At 39.0% G+C, this 26,113-nt stretch overlaps 1 protein-coding gene across 1 annotated transcript in view; it reads left to right on the forward strand.

The window, feature by feature from the left end:
• The window catches only part of Maob (monoamine oxidase B), a 54,017-nt gene extending 28,110 nt beyond the window's left edge, over positions 1-25,907 (forward strand). Inside the window, exons 3-14 of the mRNA XM_034486413.2 lie at positions 206-310; positions 1,214-1,305; positions 3,629-3,770; positions 4,768-4,917; positions 5,862-6,021; positions 10,858-10,954; positions 12,292-12,345; positions 15,491-15,548; positions 17,388-17,485; positions 22,696-22,807; positions 23,828-23,890; positions 24,940-25,907. Coding sequence (XP_034342304.1) covers positions 206-310; positions 1,214-1,305; positions 3,629-3,770; positions 4,768-4,917; positions 5,862-6,021; positions 10,858-10,954; positions 12,292-12,345; positions 15,491-15,548; positions 17,388-17,485; positions 22,696-22,807; positions 23,828-23,890; positions 24,940-25,092 — 1,284 coding nt within the window. The 3' untranslated portion in view covers positions 25,093-25,907. The remainder of the gene's footprint in view (positions 1-205; positions 311-1,213; positions 1,306-3,628; positions 3,771-4,767; positions 4,918-5,861; positions 6,022-10,857; positions 10,955-12,291; positions 12,346-15,490; positions 15,549-17,387; positions 17,486-22,695; positions 22,808-23,827; positions 23,891-24,939) is intronic.
• The last annotated feature ends 206 nt before the right edge of the window (positions 25,908-26,113 follow it).

Raw genomic sequence — 26,113 nt, forward strand, 5'->3', positions numbered from 1 at the left:
AGACTGTTTTACTGGAGATGTCTATGCCAAAAAGTTGAACAAGTTTCTATGGATACAGGTGCCAGGAGACTTGAGTGTGTGTTAAATATCAGTTAGTCGTATATCAGTAGCTAGTATGATTTTGCTCTTTAAAAATTGCCAACTTCACAGACCTAACCATTTACACTGCTGTAAATATTTACTTTTAAATATATTTATCTCACAGGGAAAATCATATCCCTTCAGGGGCCCATTCCCACCAGTATGGAATCCAATCACCTACCTAGATAATAACAACCTCTGGAGAACAATGGATGAGATGGGCCAAGAGGTAACACTTCCTAAAGCTGTTTTGACTACATATGTAATTCTCATTAGTTCTCAGAAGAAAAAGGTGCAATGTATCAGTAATCCCACATGCATAGCATAGTGTGCAACACATACTAACAATCAATGAACACAGTGAACTGAATCAATGAATCTTTGTCTAACTTCTAAAAGAATGAAGGATATCACACAGACTTATTTATATACACTTGATGGGCAAGTAGAGAAGTATGAAGCTAATAGCCTTCCTGGGATGATATTTCTAATTTAGAAAATCCCCAGGACACAGCAGTTTCTTTGATTCTCTAGCACACCCAAACATGAAGCCCGAGAGTAAAGGAGTAAATAAATACCTGGAAACTTTAACTGAAAACTCTTCTGATTTTGAGACGATTAGCAGCCGTTCTCTGATCCTAATTAAGGAGCTGAATTTATGAGTGACCTTTGTAAGTTATTAACTTAATTCCCCTTGCCTATAGCTTCACTTTCCATGGTTGCTTTCATCTATGACCAACTGCAGTTGGAAAATATTAAACAATATTTCAGAAAAAGAGACCCTATTCACAGAACTTATTACAATACATTGTTATAAATGTTCTGTTTTATTTTTGTTAATATACTGCTGTGTACAATGTAGCAATTAATGTTATTATAACATAGTCATATAAGAAAAAATATATTTATTTTGAAGGAACATTATTATAAACTGAGTCCTGTATATCTGTGGCAGAAGAAGCACACAGACAGGCATTGAGGGTTATGGTATTTGAGAAACTATTAAGGGTGCTTGGAAAAAAAATTAAATTCTAAACATTTTCTTCTTTGAGTTAGAGCTTTACTATTGTTCAAATAATTTGCTGAATGGAAAACTGTCTTCTTCTTTCTTCCTTAATGCATCTGAATGTAGATTCCCAGTGATGCTCCATGGAAGGCACCCCTTGCAGAGGAGTGGGACTACATGACAATGAAAGAGTTGATAGAGAAGATCTGCTGGACTAAGTAAGCTCTTTCATTGGGCAAAAGCATTTATTGTAACAATGCATGGGTTTTCTTTAGGTATGCCATTTAACAAGCATGAGGCAACGAAGTATCTGCTTTATCTATAAACCCACACCACTGGCAACATGAAGAGTTGAAAGATACTGAAACTAAGTATTCCTTTAAAGATAGATCTATTTTATTACTTTGATGTAGTTTTGCACCACCACCGTGCTATTTTCCCCATAAACTCCTCAGAACAATTTAGAATAAGCCATCTTTTTTGTTTTTTTTTTTTTTTTTTTTTTTTTTTTTTTTTTTTTCTTTTTTTTTTTTTTTTACTTAGAATGCTTTAAAGACCAGTGGTTTAACAGTCTCACCACGTTGTTGATATAGGACTAGTTTTTTTTTTATTCCTCAGAGGTGGTGCAGATAGCATAGGCATTTGAAACATCATTTGTGATATAGTGCAAATCTTCAATGTTTTAAACAGTGACTTCTAGGTAATTTCATACCTATTGAAGAAACAAGTGAGTGGGCTTACTTGTCCCAATTAGTGAGAAACCTGTAGTGTTGAAAGCAAGTATTTGTGAGTCAAAGTTGAAGTTCTGATTTGCAGTAGGGAAAGTGGAAAGGATTTCAGGACTGCACGTTCAAGCCAACATCAGGCCCATGAGTAATAGAACTGGGTGCCAAGTTCAAGAGTAACTGCCTTGTAGTCTTGTAATGCTAAATCGCATTTCTTAAAAATCTATTTGGCTCTGAAGTTGGTACTTTCACATTCTGTATGTTAAGGAAGGAAGTGATAGCACAATGTTTTAGATGTATCTGAATCAATAGACATGTCTGAATAACAAGACAGGCTTGTTAATTCAGCTTATAATTCATCTTAAAGACAGTGGAAACAAGAGAGAGAGGGAGGGAAGAAGAGAAGGGGAATGTATGTAAAGGGCACACAAAAGATTAGATAGACTAGAGATTTTAAAATCATGTTGTGGAACAATACATAGTAGTTTAAAATATAATATTAAGCACATTAAAAAGCTGGCTTTTATAGAGCAGAAATGGTGATATATGCAATCCCCCTCTGAGAATCATATTATTTATAATTTGATTTATAATGCATATCCACTGCCAAATATTTCCTGAAAATGAATGGTACAATATAAGTATCTATTACCGTTCTGTTGGATATTTTCACTACCTCAAGGTTTTCATCATCATCACCACCATCATCATCATCTAGTATGCTGCATATTATATAACATGCCTTTGAAAGTACTCCATTCTGAAATGATCATTGGAGCCATGAATTTTAGTATATCATATATCTTTTTAAATGTCAACAGGGCAAAAATAACAAAATCTTATTACACAAAACTGCTTGACCTTTCATCCCTTAAATGCTGTAAAGCTCATTTCTTTTCTTACTGAAGCCCCCAGAGTAAATCAAACAGAAGATTAGAAATGTACCTGCCTGACACAGAAATACAGTTACCCTCCTTTATCTGCAGATTCAATTAATCATCATTAGTCTTTCTCCAGAAAGAACACTTTTCGTCGTGTGAGACATAGACTAAATTCAAATATATTTTATTATTTTATAATTTGTGTGTTCTCATCTTATTATTAGCTATTGCTAATTTCTCATTGTGGCTTAATTACAAAATTAAAGGATTCTATAGTGTTCAGAAGTAAACCCAAATCTTTACACATAATGGGCAAGCTGCATCTCTAGATCATAAATTAAATGTTATTGTAGGTTTTTTTTTTTTTTAAAGTAAAATGCAATAGAGAGGTGGTTGGAGAGATGGCTGAGAACATAAGAGTGGTTACTACTCTTGTAAATGATGTGGGTTCAGTTCACGGCACCTACATCAGTTGACACATGACCACCTGTAACTCTACCTCTAGGAGATCTAACAGCCTTTTCTGGCAGTTGTGGGAACCTGGGCATATGTGGTGTACATAAAACACTCAGGACTTCTGTGAGAAGAAAGATAGAGATAGAAATTCAAGTTGATTTCAAAGGTCTTGACTTTAACTACTTAGTGTGTGCTGATGCCTTTTACCAAGATAAATATTGGGGGAAGACAAGCAGGTGTGTAGGAACAGCTGATAACACAGAATATGGCCAAAGTCAATTCTGAATAAGGTGTTTTGTTTAAGGGGACATAAATACCATATTTCCTAAATCCATGCCCTCATGTTTTTGTGATATTGAATTCCAGAGGTTTGCTAAATTGTGATAAATGTTGCCAAGGAAAATATTACTTGACTACTCTAGAATCTTAAGAAGACTGTTCTGCATTCGCTAATCATATTCTTGTTTCTTCCTGAGCAGATCTACAAAGCAGATTGCGACACTGTTTGTGAACCTATGTGTAACTGCAGAGACCCACGAGGTGTCTGCACTGTGGTTCTTGTGGTATGTGAAGCAGTGTGGAGGTACAACCAGAATCATCTCAACAACCAATGGTGGACAGGTACCCACTCCCTCAACACAAAACCACTACTACATAAATGGCTGTCATTCTGCAATCATGAGATGGCAGTGCATGGCAGACTTGTGGTTTGTCGTACTTTACTGTGGTAGCTTCAAGTAGATTTCAAAAAGAACCATCTGTTGTTAGGTATCCAGTAGCTAGCATAATTTTAAGACTCAGCTCCTCAAAAAGTTCAAACAAGAGAGATAGAAATATACTTGAGTTTTAAAGAATATGCCATGCTTTGGGCTGTAGCTCAGAGACAGAACACTTTTCTAGTACAAACCATGCTCAGGATCCATACTCAGCATTAAGACAAAAAAAGAAATAAAGAAAGAAGAAAAGAAAGGAAGAAAGAATGTTTGAAAAAACACCACTGCATGCATGAGAATTTATTATTTCTTTTATTTATTCAATGCCTGTTCTCTGAGCATTTTTTAAACCATGCCCCCTATGAGGCAGACTATAAATAGACTGAAGTTCTTAATCTCTTTGGTAGTCATGTTTCTTTCCTTCCCATCCTCTTTACCTCTCATCCTCTCCTCTTCCTCCTCTTTTCTCCCTTCTTTGTGGACCTATCTGAAATGGTCTTTAAAAAGTTAATTGGAGAACCATGAGATTATTCAAATGAGAGCCAAAAGATGTAGATAGTGCCCAGAGCAACGTGGTGAGCAGGCCCTAGGGAGATAAGGGTTATTCTGAGAATGTCCAGCTCAGTTTGGAGCCCTGGAATCTGCAGTAGTATAACTTTAAGGTCAGTTAGTAAGCCTAAGATTTTTGTCAAAAAGTAGCCTGTAATTAGAGAAAAAAATTCAAATAGTGATAATAATGTAAGTAAAAATATACCCAACGGCAAGTTATAGGACATTATTCCCAACAATAAATTGAAATTTATATGTCTTAGAGGAGGGATAGCCAGGAAACAGGTATCCACTTAGCTGTTTATGTCAACTCTTATATTGCCCATCTGCCTTGAGTCTCTTTTTCTTCTTTCCAGGAGAGGAAATTTATCGGTGGGTCCGGTCAAGTGAGTGAGCGGATAAAGGATATCCTTGGGGACCGAGTGAAGCTGGAGAGGCCTGTGATCCACATTGACCAGACGGGAGAAAATGTCATTGTGAAAACACTAAACCATGAAATATATGAGGTAAACAAGACTTTCAAAGTCAGGGAAAGAGATTGAGGCCCATGTGTAAGGAAGACTATATGAGGCCAAGGACAACCCAGATTTCACGGAGTCTATTTGCCAGAGCTAGCTACATTTATCTAAAAGAAAAAAAGGAAATGAAACTATTTGAGAGGAGAGAGGCTTGGAAATGTTCTCTCACTTGATTGCCAGGATGGGGGATACCCAGGAGAGCCCCCTCCTCTCAGAGCAGAAAGAGAAGGGATAGAGGAAGGACTGTGGTGGGGGGCCTGCAGGAGAAGGAGGCAGCAATCAGGATATAAAGTGAATGAATAAATAAACAGAAAAACAAAACAAAACAAAAAACCACATGTACTCTCTTTAATAGGCCCTTGGGTAATTATAAAACCAAAATAAATACTTAATAAACATTAATCACGGCTTATGGCCCTGGCTTTATTCTGAGAGTTGGGAATTTTCTGACTTTACATTTTTGATTTAGTAAAAGATTACAGCTGACATCAACTATATAGTTAGAACGTAAAGTGGGTCCAATAGTGAGAAGTAGTGAGAAGAAAGTAAGCAGGAAAGGAGAAGGCATCCTATAAGGTGTACTGCACTGATGGACCACAACCCTTTAAATAAGCTTGTAAGCAAAGGCCTCATTGAGTCAGGTGAGCCCAGAGCTGAAGAAGATGAGTGACTGTGGCCTAAATTGGGAGCATGTCTGGACTGACTAAGCAATGCAACGCAGCCAAAAATCGCAAACAAAAGAAATTCTGAGACAAAGCATAAGAGGAAGTTGGATGAAGGGGTAACAGGAAAGGCATAGGAGGTTTCGAACTAGGGAGCAGTAATGAATGCTTTATCTTTTAACTGGGCCCTAAAGGTAGACAAACAGAGAGGATTAAGAAAAACTTTTACCGCAGGTCAATGGTGGCTAATGACATTTACTTTTCTTTCAGGCTAAATATGTGATTAGTGCCATTCCACCTGTTTTGGGCATGAAGATTCACTATAACCCTCCTCTGCCCATGTTAAGAAACCAGCTGATCACTCGCGTGCCTTTGGGTTCAGTCATTAAATGCATGGTTTATTATAAGGAGCCCTTCTGGAGGAAAAAGGGTAAGTTCATTCTTGACATAAAGACTTACTAGAGAAGGTCCAAGAAACTGTATCAAAATCATGTATTTGGATATAACTGTTTGTATTGGCATCTGGACAGAAAATTTATGATCCTCTAGTCTCTTCCTTCTGAGTGCTAACATGACGGGTGTGTGACACTACCTCTGACTATTACAGGTTCTATGTATAATTCTTGCAAATAAAATGTATTGGCACAAACACATGAATTATTTTTCCTAGAACTCTGACCCATTCTTCAAATAATTTGATATAAAGTTTAATCTTTTCCCAAGCCCCATGAGGAGATGGGATTTCATTTTGGAATATATTTTTCGAACACACAGATTTAGAAAGATATGGATTCATGAATGGAAATGTAGATCAATGGTTGAATGTTTGCATAGAATGTACACGAGACTCTGTGTTTTATCCCTAGCTACACACACACACACACACACACACACACACACACACACAAAGCATGGCAATTATGAAAATTTTCAGGTCACCTTATATTAGTGTCAAGATAGTGCTAAATTAAATAAAATTCATTTCTTCATCCATGTACATTTATGCTATTTCACCAATGCATACGGATGCTCACAAAGGCTCTGTATACAACTTTGTTTGAAATACTCCTGATGTGTTCTGTCCAATATTCTTGCCACTAGCCACATGTGGGTACCAAACACCTGAGATGTACCTGATGACAGTGAATTAACAATTTTCATTTTAGTTGCTTTAAATGAATACACACACATATGCATATATGTGTGTGTATATATATACACATACATATATATACATATATATATATATACACATATATGCATACAAACATGGAGCTAGTATCTGCTGCCTTGGACAAGATGTAAACATATACAATCATTTCTGTTTTTTTTTCCTCTGATTGTGTCTACTTAACTTCCAAGTAAAGCCCAGGAAAGAATAGCAATCCTTGGGGCTGAGGATAAAGGGCAGGGTGGACTCGAATGAGGAGAAAGACTGTAGATGTAAGATTTAAGACTGTTGAAGACAATTGGGCTTTGCTAACATCACAATTTGGTATGAGGACTGTGTATTCTCTACCCAGACAGCTTTCTGTATCCATGGGTTCTGCACCTTCACACCCAGCCAGGTATAGAGGAAGAATATTCAGAAGAGAATTATCCTTGTCCTGAACATGTGTAGGCCTTTTTTCCCTTATTTCCTAAACCATTCAGTATAACAGCAGTTTATGCAACATCTATATCCTATTAGGTACTTTTAGTAATCTCAAAATAATTTATCATATATAAGAGAATATGTTTACCATATGTGGAGTACTTGTACCCATGGATTTTGGTTCCCCTGGGGTTTGTGGAGCAAATCCTTCTAGATGCTGAAGAACAAACAACTGGTAACCTTCCTCAACCACACTTCAGTCTCTTAACTCCCCACCTTCCAAAGAATGCTGCTTAGTGCTCTTATTGGAGTGGCACATCCACTTAGCAAGTACTCTATCTACCCTTTGAAAAAGACTCATATTGAAAAACTTTTTCCCCCTTCGTATCCAATGGCAACAGCTTAATGGAGCCAAGCTTCTTTCTCCTGAGACTCAGGGCATGAATTATAGGTGGCTGCCTAGGGGGAGGTAGATATAGCATTAGGACAAGGAATATATACTGCTTTTGCTTTGTTTTTTTTTTTTTATTTAATTATTAGTTAGCTTTTTGTTTAATTTTTCATGCACTGTATTTTTATCATACCCTTTCACCTCATCTAACTTCTTTCCAACCCTCCCCACCTCCCTACCAAGCAAGCTTTTGTTGTTACACATCAATAGCTTCTTGAGATAGTTTCTCAGTTTCAAATGGGAGCATGCAATTTCTGATTAATATATAAGTCAAATTCTGGAATTAACTGATAGAAGACCTTTGTGAGCATTCCTGCCTTCTTGCATTCCTGCTAGCTAATACTGTTTTAAGAGTTACTTTAGGGGCTGGAAAGATGGCTCAGTGGTTAATTCACTGGCTGCTCTTTCAGAGGTCCTGAGTTCAATTCCCAGCAACCACATGGTGGCTCACAACCACCTATATTGAGATCTGGTGCCCTCTTCTAGCATACAGGTGTACTACGATAGGACAACATTTTATGATTTTTTTAAAAATCATTTATTTATTTATTTATTTATTTATTTATTTATTTATTTACACACACTCCAGTTTTCATTCCTCTCCCAGTCCACCCTCTGACTGTTCCATATCCCATACCTCCTCCCCGAAACCCTGTCTCCACAAGGATGTCCCCACCACCCACCATCCACCCCACCAGACTTCTAAACACCCTGGAGTCTCCAGTCTCTTGAGGGTTAGGTGCATCTTCTCTGACTGAACCCAGACCCGGCAGTCCTCTGCTGTATATGTGTTGGGGCCTCATATGGTGTATGCTGCCTGGTTGGTGGTCTAGTGTTTGAGAGATATCAGGGTTCCAGGTTAATTGAGACTGCTGGTCCTCCTACAGGGTCACCCTCCTCCTCAGCTTCTTCCAGCTTTTCCCTAATTCAACCACAGGGGTCAGCAGCTTCTGTCCATTGGTTGGGTATAAATATCTGCATCTGACTCAGTCAGCTGCTTGTTGGGTCTTTTGGAGGGCAGTCATGCTAGGTCCCTTTATGTGAGCGCTCCATAACCTCAGTGATAGTGTCAGGCCTTGGGGCCTCCCCTTGAGCTGGATTCCACTTTGGGTCTGTCACTGAATCTTCTTTTCCTCAGGTTCCTCTCCATTTCCATCTCTGCAGTTCTTTCATACAGGAACAATTATGGGTCAGAGTTTTGACTGTGGGATGGCAACCCCATCTCTCACTTGATGTCTTGTCTTTTTGCTGGAGGTGGGCTCTACAAGTTCCCTCTCCCCACTGTAGGACATTTCATCTAAGGTCCTTCCCTTGGAGTCCCGAGAGTCTCTCACCTCCAGGTCTCTCGTGCAATCTGGAGGGTCCTCACAACCGCTTACCTCCCATGGTTGCCTGTTTTTATTTTTTCTGCTTGTCCCAGGACTCCAGTCCTTTTCCCCCACCCAATACCAGATCGTGTTCCCGACACCATTTTAAAAAAGAAAAAGGCACAAAGGTAATTTTCTGAGCCACTGAGATGGTGTTGGATTCCTGGAACACATATGTTGGGAGGAGAACCAACTCTCATAAGCTGTTCTCTAATCCACACATCAAGCCCCCCACACCCCCCGCGCGCGCACGAGCACACACACACACACACACACACACACACGCACACACTCCACACACTCACAAATAAATAAAATAATCTCAATAGTTATTTTTCAGTCAGGAGAAATTATCCAATTTATCCATGGTGCAAAAGTTTATTATTAATCAAGATTAAGGTTTATGTTAAAGCACATTATATGTTTTCTATTTATGACTTCCTCTTTAATTTTTTTCTATATATGATGCAAATATTTTTTCTTCTACAACTAAATTCTCAAATATATACACAGGGCTGTTTGATAGTGTTGGGAATTGAACCTAGGGCTTCACAGAACTCCATGCCAGGTCCCACATGGAGCCGTTTTATTCTTATTACCTTTGTCACTGGGCTCCAACTATTTTTTTTGCATATATATAATTAAACAATTAAATATAAGCTATAATAATATTTTCATTCCTAAATTATATGCAAATGCTCTAAAAAGACATACACCATGATAATTGTAAAATATTCAAAGCATATTTTTTTTTGAAAAGCTGAAATTAAATCCCAAACACACATCTGACTATATTACCTAGTTCTTCGCTATATGGTTCTGGTCATTACAGCTTTATAATATCTTTGATATGTGGTGAAACATCATTTCCTTATTTTCCCTTTATTCTGTTCTTTGTAAATTTCAATTACTCTTCTGTTTGAATGCTAGCCTCAGAGTCAGAGATTCTCCTGTCTCTGTTCTAAAATGCTTGGATTAAATATGTGTGCCACCATGCCTGGCCTGAAAAAAAAATGTTTTTGACAGTAACTATGAATTGGTATAGAACCCATGAATACAGAGAGCCAACTTTATTTTGTTCCAGGAGGTAATGATGAAAGTACTTTTATTCAAAATAAATTGAAATTTTTACCCAAGTTATTGTTCTTGAAAGGAAAGGGGTCTTCAGAGATCAGGTTTGAAATGGGACTCTGGTTTGTTTTAGTTTCACATGTTCTCTCTGCCTGTGTCCTAAAAGTGGAGGACTGATTCAATTGGCATTAAAAGACCAGTTACAGGAACACACATGTACAGTTCCAAAAAACTCAAAAGGCAGAGGTAGGAAAGCCACATGAGACCAGGAGTTAATGTCTGGCTTGAACAATATACTGAGACCCTGCTTCTAAAACAAAAGTTGAAAGAAATAGGAACATGCAGCCTCTTGTATGTCACAGTTTCCACTGACCACTTCGATTTTGTTCTTTTTTGGTCCAAGACAGCATCTTACATAGCTGGTCTCAAAAATCACTGTGTAGATGAAGTTCCTGCCTCTACCTCCCAGGTGTTAAGATTGCAGATAGGCACTACTGTATCCAGTTTGTACAATGCTAGGGAAACAAACACAAGGCTTTGTGCATGCTAGGCAGGCACTGTACCAACTGTGCTACAACCTCTGAGCCTACTCTGATTTTTTTCATAGAATCATTTACCTAGCCCTGTCCTTGACAACAGTTCAGTTTGCTTTCATCCACCTAAAGTAGAATGGTTTATGTTTGGCCTCCAAATGTCTCAAATTGAAAACTGTTTTTCATTGCAATTGCTGTGGGCAAAGTGATAGGGCAATGAACATGTTCATGTACTTCACTGTTTTCTAAGATTTCTGTGGAACCATGGTTATTGAAGGAGAGGAAGCTCCAATTGCGTACACATTGGATGATACCAAACCAGATGGCACCTATGCTGCCATAATGGGGTAAGGCACAATTATAGTATTATAGCTGTATTTGCTATTGGGAAAATAATACAGTACCATTAAGGCATACAAAGCTTAGTTTAAACAATTTTTTCTTGATAGTACTGTTCTACAAATCCAGTGATAGGAGTATTCTTATTGCTTCTTTTTAAATAATAAATATGTATATGTCAAATACCAATAACATTTAAATTTTGTTATATTAATTTTCTACTTCATATTAGTGTATCAGTAGATATGTTTTGGGGTCATCTTTACATGATAGACTGATACTAAGAGGAATATTTTACTAAGAGTTCTTCTTATGGAGACTGTGTGGGCATCCATGTTGTTTACTGTGTTTTCTGTTACTATAGCAAAGTTTTTAAGACTGAGTATCTTATAAAGAGAGGATGTTCATTGTACCTTACAGTTCTGAAAATCTAAGAGCGTGAAATTGATGCTTATGAGGCTTCTGATGAGGGTTTTGTGCTGCTTCAAAACAGAGCAGAGAGGAAGCAAGGACACAGGCAAAGAAGCCAAACTTGTTATTTAAAATAACCCACTCTCCCAAAGAGCAGTCTACTGTCATGGAAACCATATTAATCCTTTGAATTCCCCATGATTCAAAATACTCTGAAAGGCTCTACCACTTTTCAACCCTACTATATTATGAATGGAACTTCAACATGAGTTTTGGTGAGGACTACTTTATCTAAATCACAGCAAACATTATGTGAGTGGGTTATTGAGGGTTTTTTTTTCTGAGTCCCAGTACAAAGAAGTGGAGGCCAGCCCTAGGGACGACTTTCCCCAGCACAGCTGAAGAGTGTTTAGGGGTCAGGATTTGAGGCAAAGATGTATTTGCCTTGAGGAGGAAGACTTGAGATGACCTACAAAAAGCCAAGTCGAGAACAGCAAGGGCAGAGAAAGTGGTAAAGCAGGAAGCAATTTCAGGGCTGGAAATGAGATAGCATCTCAAAGGTTGCATGTTACAGGAGCATCATGGTGGAGACAGAACCAAAGGGCAAAGAAGGACTGGGTGGCTCAGACACAGCCTTAAGTGAGCATTTGAGACTCTATTCTCTTGGTCACTGAGCCTGCTGAAAGGCAGTAGATCTTTCATTGTAATAACTTAGGGGAAATCATAGCCAGTCATTTACTATTACTCCCATGATCCCCCAAACCCAGAAAGTGTCCCTCAGTGTCAAGAATGGGACATTGAAGCAGGGATACTTGTGAATATTAAGTCAGTATATAGGTAGTTTCCTTGCATAGTACACAGGGCATGTGTAGCCATAGAAATGAAGTGAAGGTGAAAGTATTAAACTCCTCTCTTTCTTGTTTGTATATTTTAGATTTATCCTTGCTCACAAAGCTAGGAAACTGGTGCGCCTTACCAAAGAAGAAAGGTAACAATTTTTTCTTTCCTTCTTCCTTCTTTACCTCTCCTCTTCTACCCTTCCCTCCTCTTCTCCCTCCCCATCCTCCCTTTCTTCCCTTTATCACTCTCTCCTTTTTTTTAGTTGATAGGAAGATAATTTTTTTTAGAACAAAACACACACTCAATGGGGAATGTAGACTTCTCAAGTAAATCACCTCTTTCTTTCTCCTCTTTCTTTTCTTCTTCTTTTTTACTATTTGCTTGCCGTTTGATATTTATTGACTTTTAGCATACAGAATACTTCATAATATGTGTATTGTTAATGTGATGTTATTTGTTATGTTAATGACAAAGGTCTTATATGTCACAATGCTTATTACTTAAGAGCAAATATTCAAATTAATACTTACCGAGTTATTATACACAAGACATTATGCTAAGAACTATGAACATTATGAAAATGGATATAAGGCAAGTGCTGGACGTTTACTTATGGAGGAGATTACTAAGTAGACAAACTGCTAGGTTAGGCAGCATTACATAAATGATGCATAGCAATTACAGGTTATAGGTACAGAGACTAATTTCTCTGGAGGCTATCTCTCCTAGCAATTTGTATCCACCACTGCCAAATATGTATGCCTGCACCACACATGATAACGTATTTAATGACTCAAAGCCCAGATGACTTTACAGTGCATTATTTCAGTTTGCATAGCATGTGCCTCCATAACTCATGCCACCTCAGTGCATGGCTAGAGCTGTGGAGGGCTGACTGGGCCGCAGATTTCAAACTGTCACCATTGGAATATAAGATCCATGAAGATTAAAAAGTGTTGTCTGACTGACTGTCTGCTGAATCTTCAATTCCTTGAGCACATCTTTTCCAAAGTTGTCTTTTTGTGCATGTTCATAGATTAGTACATCATATACTGTAGCAACTACATCTTTCATGTGGTCAGAATTATTTATTCTAATAGTTTAATAAATGATCTATCATACACAGAAAACTCCTATTTTAATATATCATTTTTGCTTTTAGATTTTATTTTTAAGTGTATGTGATATGTATGCATTACAAATGTGAATGACATGTGTGTACATGTGTGTGTTGCATAGGTACATGTGTGTGTGAAACCTCTAGAGAGACAGAGAGAGATAGAAGGAGAGACAGAGAGACAGAGAGAGTGCAGGTGCCCTTGGAGGCCAGAAATGTTGAATATCCCTAAAGTTGAAGTTATTAGCAGCTATGAACTGTCCAATGTTGATGCTGGGAACTGAAAGTGGATCCTCCAAAGAACTGACACACTTTTAACTTCTGATTCATTTTTCCAGTCCTATAAGATATGTATTTTTAATTATCCATTCTTCCACTGCTTTGGGGGTGATTATAATGAGAGTGGTGTAGGATGAGCTGCTGCCTGTTCAGGCTGTCCTCTGACTCACTACACAGCCCAGACTTGCCTTTAACTCACAGTCTTCCTGCCTCCATCTCCCAAGTGCTGAAATTACAGGCACCACCTTGTCCGTTTCTGGATTCATCTACTATCTGAAAATCTTTTCTTTTCCTGAAGTATATTCTTATGTAAGAGGTAATGTCATGGAGAGTAGAGATACTCATGAGGACTTACTTGTAGCCAAAGACTTATTGATGGATTCTAGGGAAGGGTTCATCAGTTTTCTTTAAGAATGTAGACTTCGGTAAATTGACTATGGTCTGGTGGATGACCCCACACCCATAAATATATAGCTAGCAGGAATTGAACTTGGTGAGTTCTGTTTGAAAATGCGGGGATAGGGAGTGGATATGGAAAGCGTTAAGGGGAGGACTTGGGGAATGAAAATGATCAAAATATATTGTATCCATGTAGGAAATCTCAAATAATTAATAGAAATACATTTTCACAAGGAAGTGAAGGTTCAGCTTTATTTCTTTCCTGGGCAGCCATATTTTTGAATTATCAGTCTCTTCTCCAAGAGCTTAAAATGCCCACCTTCCTGAATTCTAACCCTCCTTTCATACTTCATTCTATTTCTGGATCTAAGTGCATATCTTCCCCCTGCCACCATTCCTCTGTCCGTGTCATGCTATTCCAGAGAATGACAGGGGCAGAAGACATTGAGCACTTTCAATCTTTTGCTTGTAGAAAGAGTTCCTAGGTGTAAAATAGTATTATATTTTAGAAAGATATTTATTTATGCATATGTGTGTTTTTCCTGAATGCATGTCTATGCCCCACATGTGTACCATGCTTGGTGCCCACTGATGCCGGAAGAGTATAGTGGATGCCCTGGGACAGGAGTTACAACCTGCTGTGAGCTGCAGCATGGATGCTGACGATTGAACTCAGGTCCTCTGTTAGCACAACCAGATCTCTTAACTCCTAAAGCAACACTCCAGTCTACAATAACATTTCTTTTAAAATGAATTGGCCAAGCTATAAATCATGTTTGAGCTCCCCTTGTGCATTTCTAATCTATAAAGGCCAATATTGAAATAGCTATGCTCATTTATAGAAATATAAATATATTAGTGGCTAGATTTATGTTAATTGATAAATAAGTCGATTCATCTTAAGTGACTAATTATAACAGCTGGCTTACTTCCAATTCTCCCACTAGACTTAAGAGCGAGTATTTACTAAGCATTTATTTATTGCAAACCATTATTGGGCTATGAACTTTATATTAGCAGTTTTTAAATTTGAGAAGTCCTTGGAAGGCTTGGGAAGCACAAATTACTATCACCTTCTCTGAGTCAAGAGTCAGGAACAGAACCTGAGACTGTCTTTTCTAAGTTGATAGACCCAGTGATTCATTTTACTTTTCTTTTATAAAGATTTAGTAACAGTCTCACTAAATTCCTATTTGTGAGCTCATGGTTTTAAGGCATTAGAAACAGAACAAATTCTTGTTTTTCAAACATTAAAATAAAGCTGGATATGGTCACTCTTGCTTGTAATCATGTTGCGTGAGAGGCTAAGGCAGGAAGATTGAGAATCCCAAGCAAGCCTAAACTACAGAGCAGCACAGCATCTCAAGCAAGAGAAGACCCAAATCAGTCTTTTCCAGAGGCTTTTTCTTAAGAGAATAGGTGCCTCCCCTTTTTCTTCCCCTTACTTCCTTTAAGCTTCACTTTTATCATTAAAACCTTTTATTTCTCTGTTGTACAGACTGAGGAAACTTTGTGAGCTATATGCGAAAGTTCTGAACTCCCAAGAAGCTCTGCAGGTAAGCCTGTTTCCCAGCCTTTGCCCAGTGGGAAGAGGCCTGCTTTGTCCTGAAAGGCTTCTCAGGGATGAGAAGCCAGGAGGATCTTATCTTTCCCCAGTATACTCACATAAGGGTCTGTACATGTAGGACTGGTGCACAAATAGTTCTGGAAAGTGTTTCACTCAGCTGTAGGGAGTGCTTCTTTGTCCCTAAATTCAGAACTGTCCCTGGATCAAACTCCTGGGTGACAGCAGTGGGTAATTAACATTCTCAAGCATTGTATGAAGGGGTTGAATGGTAAACGTCACTTAAGGAGGAAAATGGTTATTTTAGAATTTCCCCCAAAGGGGATAAGTTTTCATTTGCAAAAGTCTCTTCTAAGAAGGATATTGATGATTCATTTTTGAGGATGAAATGGTGTTGCTTCTGTCCTCGTGTGCTTTTTGTACAAAGAAAGTCATTTGCTTCACTGGGGCTTCAGTGTTTGCTGTATGAGTGGAATCAATTCCTTGGAGGAAGGAGAAATGAAAGAGAAAGTCCAAAGAGCCAAAGAAGGAGACTCCAGGAGCATTATCAGTCCTCAGATGTCAGAACAGAGCATGATGGTGATAATACCAGGAGAGTTCCAGGGACATTGGCTACTTAGGCACAGCCTCACACCTTGTAAACACGATGCCAAAGCAAAGTTAGTTATATGATCATAATTTATTTTAACAAAATATTTTTCAAAGTCTAGTTTTAAATTTTTTGCTATATCAATTTTCTCTTTTCAAGGTGATGCTTAGTGATAAACTTTCTGTTTAGGGTATTCATCGTTGGTCCCTCCCACCCCTGGGTAGAATTATACATAGTATGCTGACACACTAGGCATGTGCTGTATCACTGAGCTATAACTCTGGCCTCTGTTTTTATAAGGAGTTCAAAGTTTGTAAAACTCTCAGCTGAAATGCAGCCTGTTGATCGCTAAATGCACATTTTCCAGACCAATGGTTGTTTTGCAAGTCTCACTACCCCTCCATAGTGAAACCATTCCACCTTCAGCAAAGCTCACCCCTACCAAAACATGAAACTCACTCCCATATGTTTTTCACAGATATACACTTCTGCTTTTTTATTCTTGGAAAACCATTCTTGTAAACTATATCATTTTAAAACTTTTCCCAAAACCATTAGACACTAAAGCATTCCAATAGATAAAAAGAAAATGAAAACAGAAACAGATAATTATTGTCTATGTCCAGAAATAGTGTGCATCTTTATAATCTCAATACTTGCAAGGTGAAAGCAACAGAGGAGGATCAAGAATCTCAGGCCAGTATGCTACATGACAAGACTTTGTCTCAAAAACAAATTACTACATGCATGTGCGAAATGGAAAAAAAAAAAAAAAGCTTTCTAAGGTCTGAATTTATCCAAGTTTATTATTGAAAGCATTTACCTGCCCAAAGACCTGTCTTCAGAAACATCAGGCTAATATGACCCTATTTCAGAAGTACAGTCAACCTTCTGTATATAGAGGTTCCGCTTAACATTTGAAAAAAATCACACATACACTGAAGAGTCAGTGTGATATTTGCATGACATTTATATTGCATTATGTAACATAAACAATCAAGAGGTAACTTAAAGCATACAGGAGGATATGCACAGGTTATAGGCAAACACTGTAACACTTTCTACAAGGGGTTTCAGTAGCAGTAGAAATTCAGGGAAGCTTGGGAGGACTGCCCTGCAAATTCCGAGAGACAGCTGCAATTGGTTCTCTGCAATGAAATCTACTAGCATGTGCTCCATATACAATAGACAAAATACCTTCTTCTGCCTCTTTCTCAAGTCTTTTTCCATCTGCCTTAACAGCCAGTCCATTATGAAGAGAAGAACTGGTGTGAGGAGCAGTACTCCGGGGGCTGCTACACAACCTACTTCCCTCCCGGCATCTTGACCCAGTATGGAAGGTACTACCTAATCACTGCACCAACTCATTCAGGGCTGGCACACATCCAGGCAAGGCGTGTTTGATAAATAGAAGTGTTCTGAGCTGTGACTGAAAGTCCCTGCAATTGAAGCCAAGCTCCAAATAGGTTACCACGTTTTTCTCTCTGGTTTTTACTTTCCTCTCAATACCAGAAAGCATCTTCAGGATTTCCTTTGAAGCTCATGAGTCTCACAAAGGAAGTCACAGTGCCGCACCATTGTGTTGTTTCTGCTCATCATTCCTCTAGAGAAGCAAACTCAGTCAACGTAACTGAAGAAAGTTGAAACATAGGAAGCACTTTAGACAGCCAGAGGTTTTGCTCAGACTGCCAATAGACTATCCTAATACTGAGTCTAGAACTCAGTCTAGAACTTCCTCAGGAGCACCTCTGTGTCAGTGTGGGCCTGGCTCTGTAAACTCAAAATCAATTCTAAACCAGGCAAGAAAGGGATCGAGTTCCTTCCGTAATCCTACCAATCACCTATTTAGTCATTTATTGTTGTTGGATTTTGCTTTCCTAAGCATATGGATGAGAAGAAACACACAAAAAAAATGTGATCATAGCCTAAGTTATTCTTTAGCAACTTTATTCTGTTTCTAACACATGATATGACTCACCCCTTCAGAGTTCATGGGCTTTTTAGTGCTCACAGCATTGTGCATCCAAGTATGAGTCACTGGTGCTGAGTTCAATGTATCTGATGACAATAATAAGGTGTGGCTTAATGACCATTACGAGGATGCTCCTAGCAACACTAAACTGAAATGGGAAAGATAAGGAAAGGGTGTTGAGAGATCAGCACGGAGTGTTACTAGGAAGGTCACTGATCAGCGCTCCATGAAAACCAGTGGGAGAAGGGTTCAAACCTGCTTATCAAAAGATGATTAAAGACTCTAGGTGTCACAGTCCTTATCGACCTACAGATACTCAATATGCTTCTGAGTCTATAGGTTATATTTTAGATAGTGACCTAATGAGCTGAGTGTAGATGAAGTCACTAGTAATAGTTTCATTGAGTGTATATTGGATATGTACCAACCACTTGCTGACCACTTCTAAAAATGTCAATATCAAGGTTATGCTTTCTTGCCCAGGAGTTGATAATGTTGGCAACAATGGTGGGAAGCAGAGGAAGGACAGAACATAAGAAATTAAGTACTAAAGTGTGAGGGCTAGTGCTTTAAGTTAAGGGGCATAACAATATTCTGGGGACGCATGGAAATGCAGGCTCCCCTTTCCTAGTGAAATGTGCATTGACTTCATATAGGCAGTAGGGTACAGAGAAGCTTCACTGGGAATACAGTCTAGGTAAAATGTTATGGAGACAGCTATGGCTTAGAAGAATCCTGCAAGTCCTCATATGGTCTTGGGCAGACCTAAGTGTGACAGGGATATAGGTGATATTGATGACAGAATGAGAAGAATCAGGGATGGAGAGGTGGCTCAACAGTTAGGAGCACTTACTACTTGTGCAGAGGGCCTGGGTTCAATTGCCAGCACCCGCATCAAGTGTCTCACACACCTGGTAACTCCTGCTCCAAGGGATTTCCTGACCTCTGTGGGTACCTGCACTCACATACACAGAATTAAAATGTTTTAATTGAATAAAATGTCAAGGATTGAACTAAAAAGAGCTATGACATTCTTTGTGTCATATGACATATTAGAGGTTAATAAAACTTTGTCTTTTAATCTCTATATCAGTTTAGGTTTGCGTTTTATTTTAAATTCAAATGCCATGTCATTTGATATCTGACCACTGAGTGCTGAGCTCTGTGCTCAGTTCCATTGGAGAATATCAGGAAAATGACTGTGGGGTGGGGAGCACAAAGAGTCCTTAATTTATCAGTCCATGGACTCAATGTTAGATGCAAGACCAATCCCACCACACAAGGTGACATGAATAATAATGCCTTTCACCTTTGTCCCTTGTCGTGGATGGGTGTCAGGTTTCAGGTCACATGTAGGAAACTAAGGCACAGAATGACTTAATGACAGAACCCCCAGAGACTCTATCACAGGATTTCTCTGACTCTGCAAGGCTAAGACACCTGGGATACTGCAATGAGTTTTCTTGTGCGGGCCCTTGATGTCTTCACACAGGTACTGCTTCCAGCTAGAAGACGGGAGGACAAAACAAACAGACCAACTTTAGTAAAGAACCGAATACATGTTTCTCAAGAAATTTCTGCTACAGTTAGCACAGATTAAATTTACCACAATTAAACAGTAAACCACATAATTCATGAGAGTGTATGTTGAGGTCTCCTATATAATAGTCTCTTCCCTCTGTCTTTATTGCATACGCTAACTGCTCACTCACCTTCTCATCTCCACTGGACAGAAACTCTCTGTTTAATCCTTGCCTGTTACATTTTTATATACAATTGTTAGCATGGTTAGTTCCCTATGTCTTAGTCTTCCAGTCTTTAACCAGGTTTTGGCCATTGTACCCCCAACTGGACCAACAGGTCTCCAACTGGAAGTTCCTTCTGTTGTAAAAAAGTTCCTTCTGTTGTAAAAGGTATTCTGAAATACCTCATAGTTTAACAAGCATGAAGGGGGTAAATCCACCTTGTGTCTCTGGAAACACTTTTTAAATGCCCTCCAGCTCCCAATAATCACAGATGATTCCATGTACAATAATAATTTCACCAATACTCTATATCTTCTTATATTCCCCAGCCTTTTGTATGGCTATGATAAATTCAGGTAAATGAAAACATAACGATTCAAGTAAAGGTGTGAAGTTTTCTTATAAGAGGCCCAGCAATATACCAAATTATAAGAGTTAGCTTTTTCCCAGAGGGACCAAATACTTGACAAAAATACTTTGTTTCCCCCTCTCAGAATTTAGAGATTATCCATCTATAATAGTGTGAATAGCGTATTAGAACATATCCCATCATAAAAGGCAGGATTCAGAGCAGAGAAATAATAAGAAAGGTTCAGGGTGATATATACCCTCCAAAGACACATTTTCAATGACATATTTTTCTCTAATAGACCCACTTCCCACCTTGCAATAGTGTGTTCTCATTGTCACTCTATCAATAAAGACTTCATGGTAAAGTATTTCCTGGAAACTTTGGTAGAAGGTATAAGTGTTAACTAACATACGCATTGTTCTCAATGCTGAATATCCCTTATCTGATCAAGGCAGCCTGAGATAGGATGAAAATGGCTTTGGATAGTACTTCTTTGATGGTGTCTTTATAAGCATGATAGTGGACTGCCTTTATAAGCTAAGTGCCTGGGAACCTTCTATCCTTTGCTTAGCATGGGAGCATTCTGGAAACTGGTGATGGTAATATACCAGGCAATACAAAGAAAATAAGAATAGAGATGTTGGACATCTGCTAGACATATTTCAAATGCTGGCTCTGCTGTTTTCTAGCACTGTGGCTCTTGCTGGGTCACTGTACACTTCTCTGAACCTGTCTGTTTATATGTAATGTGAGATGTTAGCTAGTAGCACTGGCACGAAGTTCTTGAAAAGATTAGAAAGCAAATAGAATGTAGCACAGAGATGACATGTAGCAAGGTGACCATGACTAAGGTAGAGTTCTTAGATCACATGGCTTCAAATACTACCTCTGTCACTTGTTGTGTGGAGACTAGAGAAAACCGTTTTATCTTTATTGTTGGTTAGGTCCTGAGAGGCAGTCATGGAAACAATCAGTAGACAGGATAGATATCAGACTGCATCCTTAGCATTAGCATCATGGAAGGGAGAAGGAAATGAGAATGGGAAAGCCAGGCAGTAATGCAGTTCCAATAAAAGTTCCAACTGACCCAATGACACAATCTGAAAGTGGAATGGTCCTTCCAAGTGGTCTCATGTTGGAGCTTGGGGCTTATATCTTTAAAAGCTTATTTATACTAGTCAGCCACTAAAGGTAGTTGGTGCTAGAACCAGGCATGAGGTAGTTTTCGCCAGTGGAAATAGTCACTGCCAAAGATTGCCAGCATCAGAGTACCATCTTCTGGAAGGACTCCCACAAACAAAAAAGTCCTTCATTCTTGGTGGTGCATCTCAGGGTCTACCACAGTCAACCTCTACATCCACCTCTGGGAAGTATAGATAATAGTAATAGGGTTACAGAAAGGAGTAATGAACTTTGAAGAGTTGGTACCCAACAGCTTTTAACTTAAAAATTGATGCAGTAGTTCTGAACCCCAGTGGATGATAGTCTGTAGCTGCCTGCAGCTATGGGAAACCGGGTTCTCCTGATCGGAAGCCTGGGAATTAACAGGAATGAAGAGCGAGAGAAACGTGGGGCCAAGACAAAGTATTCTGATCAAGGCCCGAAGTTTATTAATTTGCTTTCACATATAAAGGGGAAGCCCCACCACCCAGAGTCTCTTACCCAGGGGCTGGGTAAGGAGATAGCAGTCCAAGGTGTCAAGGCTAGCTCAGCAGGCAGTCCATTCTTCTTAGCTCAGGTAGCAGGCTCCAAGGCACCAAGGCTGGTAATGCAATGCATCTCAGGTCCTACTGTTGTTTGGTCTATTGTGGTAAAAGACTTGCAGGCCTGCTCAGGCCGGGGGGGGGGGGGGGGGGGGGGGGGGAAGGGGGAGGGCACAATAGTCAATAAAGTCATAAGACTCATTTATTTCTTCAGTGTCATTAATGAAAGTAGTATTAAAATCATTAGACCATCCCTTTTAAGAGACAGATAAAGGTTAGAGATGTGGTCCAGTAGAAGAGCACATGTCTAGCATACATAAAGCCTTGGGCTCCATCCTGTATCATACAAAACCAAAAGAAATAACTACAAAAACATATGAGGAAGGCAAATCATGGCAAGAAAAAACTGTCAAGTTTAATGGTATAATAAACTACGAAATCAGAAGTATGTATCACCTTCCTCATATAATGGGATCCATACATGACTGGGCTTATTCAGTTCCTCACTTTATAGAGATATGTATTTTGCCCCCATTGATTTCATCTCCTTTTCATGGTAGCTCTTGATAGAGGAGTTTGTGTGGAGTTCAGCTTTTGTCCATTATGTCCATGACAGAGATGACAGAAGAACTGCAGAAACCCAAGGAGCATTATTCTGCATTTCCAGTGTCCTCCTAGACGTTTTGAACCTGAAGAAGCCATCTGGACTTGGTCCTTATGGAAGAACTCATTTCTGGTTTTGTGCAATGTCATTTACTGCTCTGGTTTTTGTTCCCAGGGTTCTACGCCAGCCAGTGGGCAAAATTTTCTTTGCAGGCACCGAGACAGCCTCACACTGGAGCGGCTACATGGAAGGGGCTGTGGAGGCTGGGGAGAGAGCTGCCAGAGAGGTAGGGCCCAGGATCATGGGCAGTGGCGGAGGGAAACACACAAAACTTGATAAACAGCTCAAAGATGAGATCTTGGCAGCAACCCCCCACTACACACACACACACACACACACACACACACGCGCGCACATGCACACACACCATATTCCCCATCTAAAGACCCAGGAAACACCATTACAATACCAGTTTTAGGTAAGGGGAACATCTTAAACAGAATAATGAAAATATCTAATATATTACCTAAAGTGTGTGTAGGGTCAAAACTCAACTGTATTTAAGAGATGATAGGACTAGAATGATGGTTCAGCAGTTAAAAGCACTTCTCACTCTTTGAGAGGACCCGAGTTTGGTACTCAGGATTCTGTAGGAGGCTCACAACTGCCTGTCACTTCTGAACTCAGAGAACATCTACACATATCACAGAGAGAGAGAGAGAGAGAGAGAGAGAGAGAGAGAGGCACATAATTACAACTACAACTGATATTTAAAAATAGAGGATCTCAAAAGTGGCTGAGCAGTTAAGAGACTCGCTGCTCTTGCAGAGCCTTGGTTCCCAGAACTCCGTTTTTGGGTATCTGGTGCCCTCTTTTGGTTTCCAAAGCTTCATTCAAGTACCTAGTGCACTTACATACAAACTCATGCAAGCACACATACTTTTAAAAAAAACTTTAGTTTAAAAAATGATGACCTGAGTTTGATAATATAGTCAAAACTAGTTCTACATTCAAAATTCACTTTTATTTTTTTTGTTATTGTTGGCAAGTCTTCTAATCTTGTTTCTATTAAGTTATGCTCACAAGTACTAAAATTTATGATGAAACTAATGGTTGAGATCTTTTATATTATAAACAAAAGCTCTTGGGGGGGGATTTTTAAAGGTCAAAGTTGATTGCTCTGCCCTTTACTTGACACTGTTGATGGATATCCCAAGAGGCATTCGCTAAGTTCTTTTTTTAAAGAATTAAAGAAAGGTGGTATCTGTTTTGCTATTTGTAATAGCAAAGTAATCTTTCATTTCAGATTCTTCATGCCATTGGGAAGATTCCAGAAGATGAAATTTGGCAGCCAGAACCAGAGTCTGTGGTAAGCTATATTTCACAGATTTACATGTCCTTACTCTAAGAATGACTGCTCCCAAGAACACACTTGTATATATCCACATACCTTTTCCTAATGATTCAGTGCATAGATGTCTAAGCAAATCACGTGACTTAGGGCTCAAAGATTCAGGTGAACTTTGATACATTTGTATTGCTACATTTCTTGCAGATTAATAGGAAAATAGGATATTTGATGGTAAGGAAATATTTCCCAGAGAGATCTAGGTACAGTTTTAAAAAATCAGTGGGAGATGAGGTGTAGCTCAATGGCAGAATGCTTGCTTAGTATGTGTTAAGATACTGAGTTTGATATCTAACACCACAAAAAGCAAGGAAAAAAGAGGAGAATAGAAGAAAAACATTCACCCCTCAAAATAAGAACTAAATCAATGTCTATTAAATGATCTTCTTTACTTCCTCTCAACAAGAGGCAGGAAAATGAGAGTTTATTATCTTCTATTCAGTGTAGAGGGATGAAATAAAATGGACCACATTTAAACTCATTTTCACTATATTTTTGCAATAAAACTAGACAACTTTTCTGACTCATAGGAAGGATATATAGAAGATAAAATAATAGAGACTGGAGATCTAAAAGGCTGGTTTGTCCTCTAGCCTTTTAAGCCTGAAGCCATAGAAGATACCCCTGACACTCCAAAACGAGCGCATCTGCTAGAAATGGGATGGTGGGCTGTGGGGGTGGTTTAAAGCCCCTTGAACAAATCTTTATGATGCACATGGGCCATTGTGGTATGAGAATGGCAGTGTTTTCAGATGGGAAGATAGATAGTAACTCCCAAATACAATTTTGACAGAGGATATGCTGAGAGAAAATATGTAAGGTGGAGACATCTCAGCCTAGATCCTGCAGAAAGAATAGCAACTTGACATAAAGGGCCAGGTGAAGGAGATGGGACGATCCCACAGAGGTTGGAATGAAATGGGTGGATTACTCTTTTAAAAATCTAGAAGAAATAGTTTCTAGAATAACATGCACAACCTACTTCTGACACAAATGTTCTCTGAACCCAGGATGTCCCTGCAAGACCCATTACCAGCACCTTCCTGGAGAGACATCTGCCTTCTGTACCAGGCCTACTAAAGCTATTTGGATTGACCACCATCTTGTCAGCAACAGCTCTTGGTTTCCTGGCCCACAAAAGGGGCCTGTTTGTATGTTTCTAAAGAGAAGCTTTAGAACCACATCCACAGGCTTCTTATTCAGTGTGTCACAAAGGCTTCCAGGAGTTGAGACAAAAATCTGACAAAGACACAGAGAATATGGAATGAGAAAGCACAGTGACTTGTTCTCCACTTTCCCTGCCTGTTAGCATCCCTTACTGTGGTTGACTCATTTCCAACTTTCCTGCCCTTTGAATGTTTAGAACAGATACACAGGCTTGTCCCTTGCTCTTTCACAATCTACCTGCTCCATGCACACAGTTTTTTTTTTTTTTTTAATCAAAACCCTATGGCTTTGTGCTTGTCTTTCCTCTGGTGTGTTATGTCCTCACCTATATCAAGTTCTTCGCCACTGTCCCTCGAATTCTGTCTTCTTAGAACTGGAAGGCATTAGACACTGTAGCTCATTGTCTACTTTAGATTTAAATAAACCAAATGCAACAGAGGTGAACCCTAATTACACAAGACACTAAGCTTCTAAGCTTACTAAGCTACACTAAGCTACTAGTATATGGGTGACTGGAACACAAGCTGATGTTTTTCTCTCCTCCAAAGGTTCATTCCCCTATGATCCTCCTCCACCTTATGTCATAGTCACTGATGGTTGTTCTTGTGGATTTACTCTATATTAACTGTTATTGTGTTACTCGATAGATATCCTCTAGTCTCACTGTTTTGTGCAGCATTGCCAGCTGATTCTAATTTTTCTTGAGAGTGGGAGTCTTGTCTTTGTCATTTCTTTTTTGCATCTTCTAGTATGCTTCCATTCAAAGATTAAGACATGCCTAGGTAATTAACAATAAAGCTCTCTGGCCATATGTTTGCTGTCTCTTCTTTTTGGGTGATGACTTTCAGGGTTTTGACAAGCCAAACCAAGAGTCAGTGTTAGGTATATGACTGTGATGTGAAAGCAATTAATGAAACTTTCTCAGAGCCGAGATATTATGTGCATTTCGATGATGTGATCCACCATGGGATCACACATATGAACACTTAGTGACTTAAAGTTATTAAGTAACGATGC

The sequence above is a fragment of the Arvicanthis niloticus genome, chromosome X, assembly GCF_011762505.2.
Source record: "Arvicanthis niloticus isolate mArvNil1 chromosome X, mArvNil1.pat.X, whole genome shotgun sequence".
NCBI lineage: Eukaryota > Metazoa > Chordata > Mammalia > Rodentia > Muridae > Arvicanthis > Arvicanthis niloticus.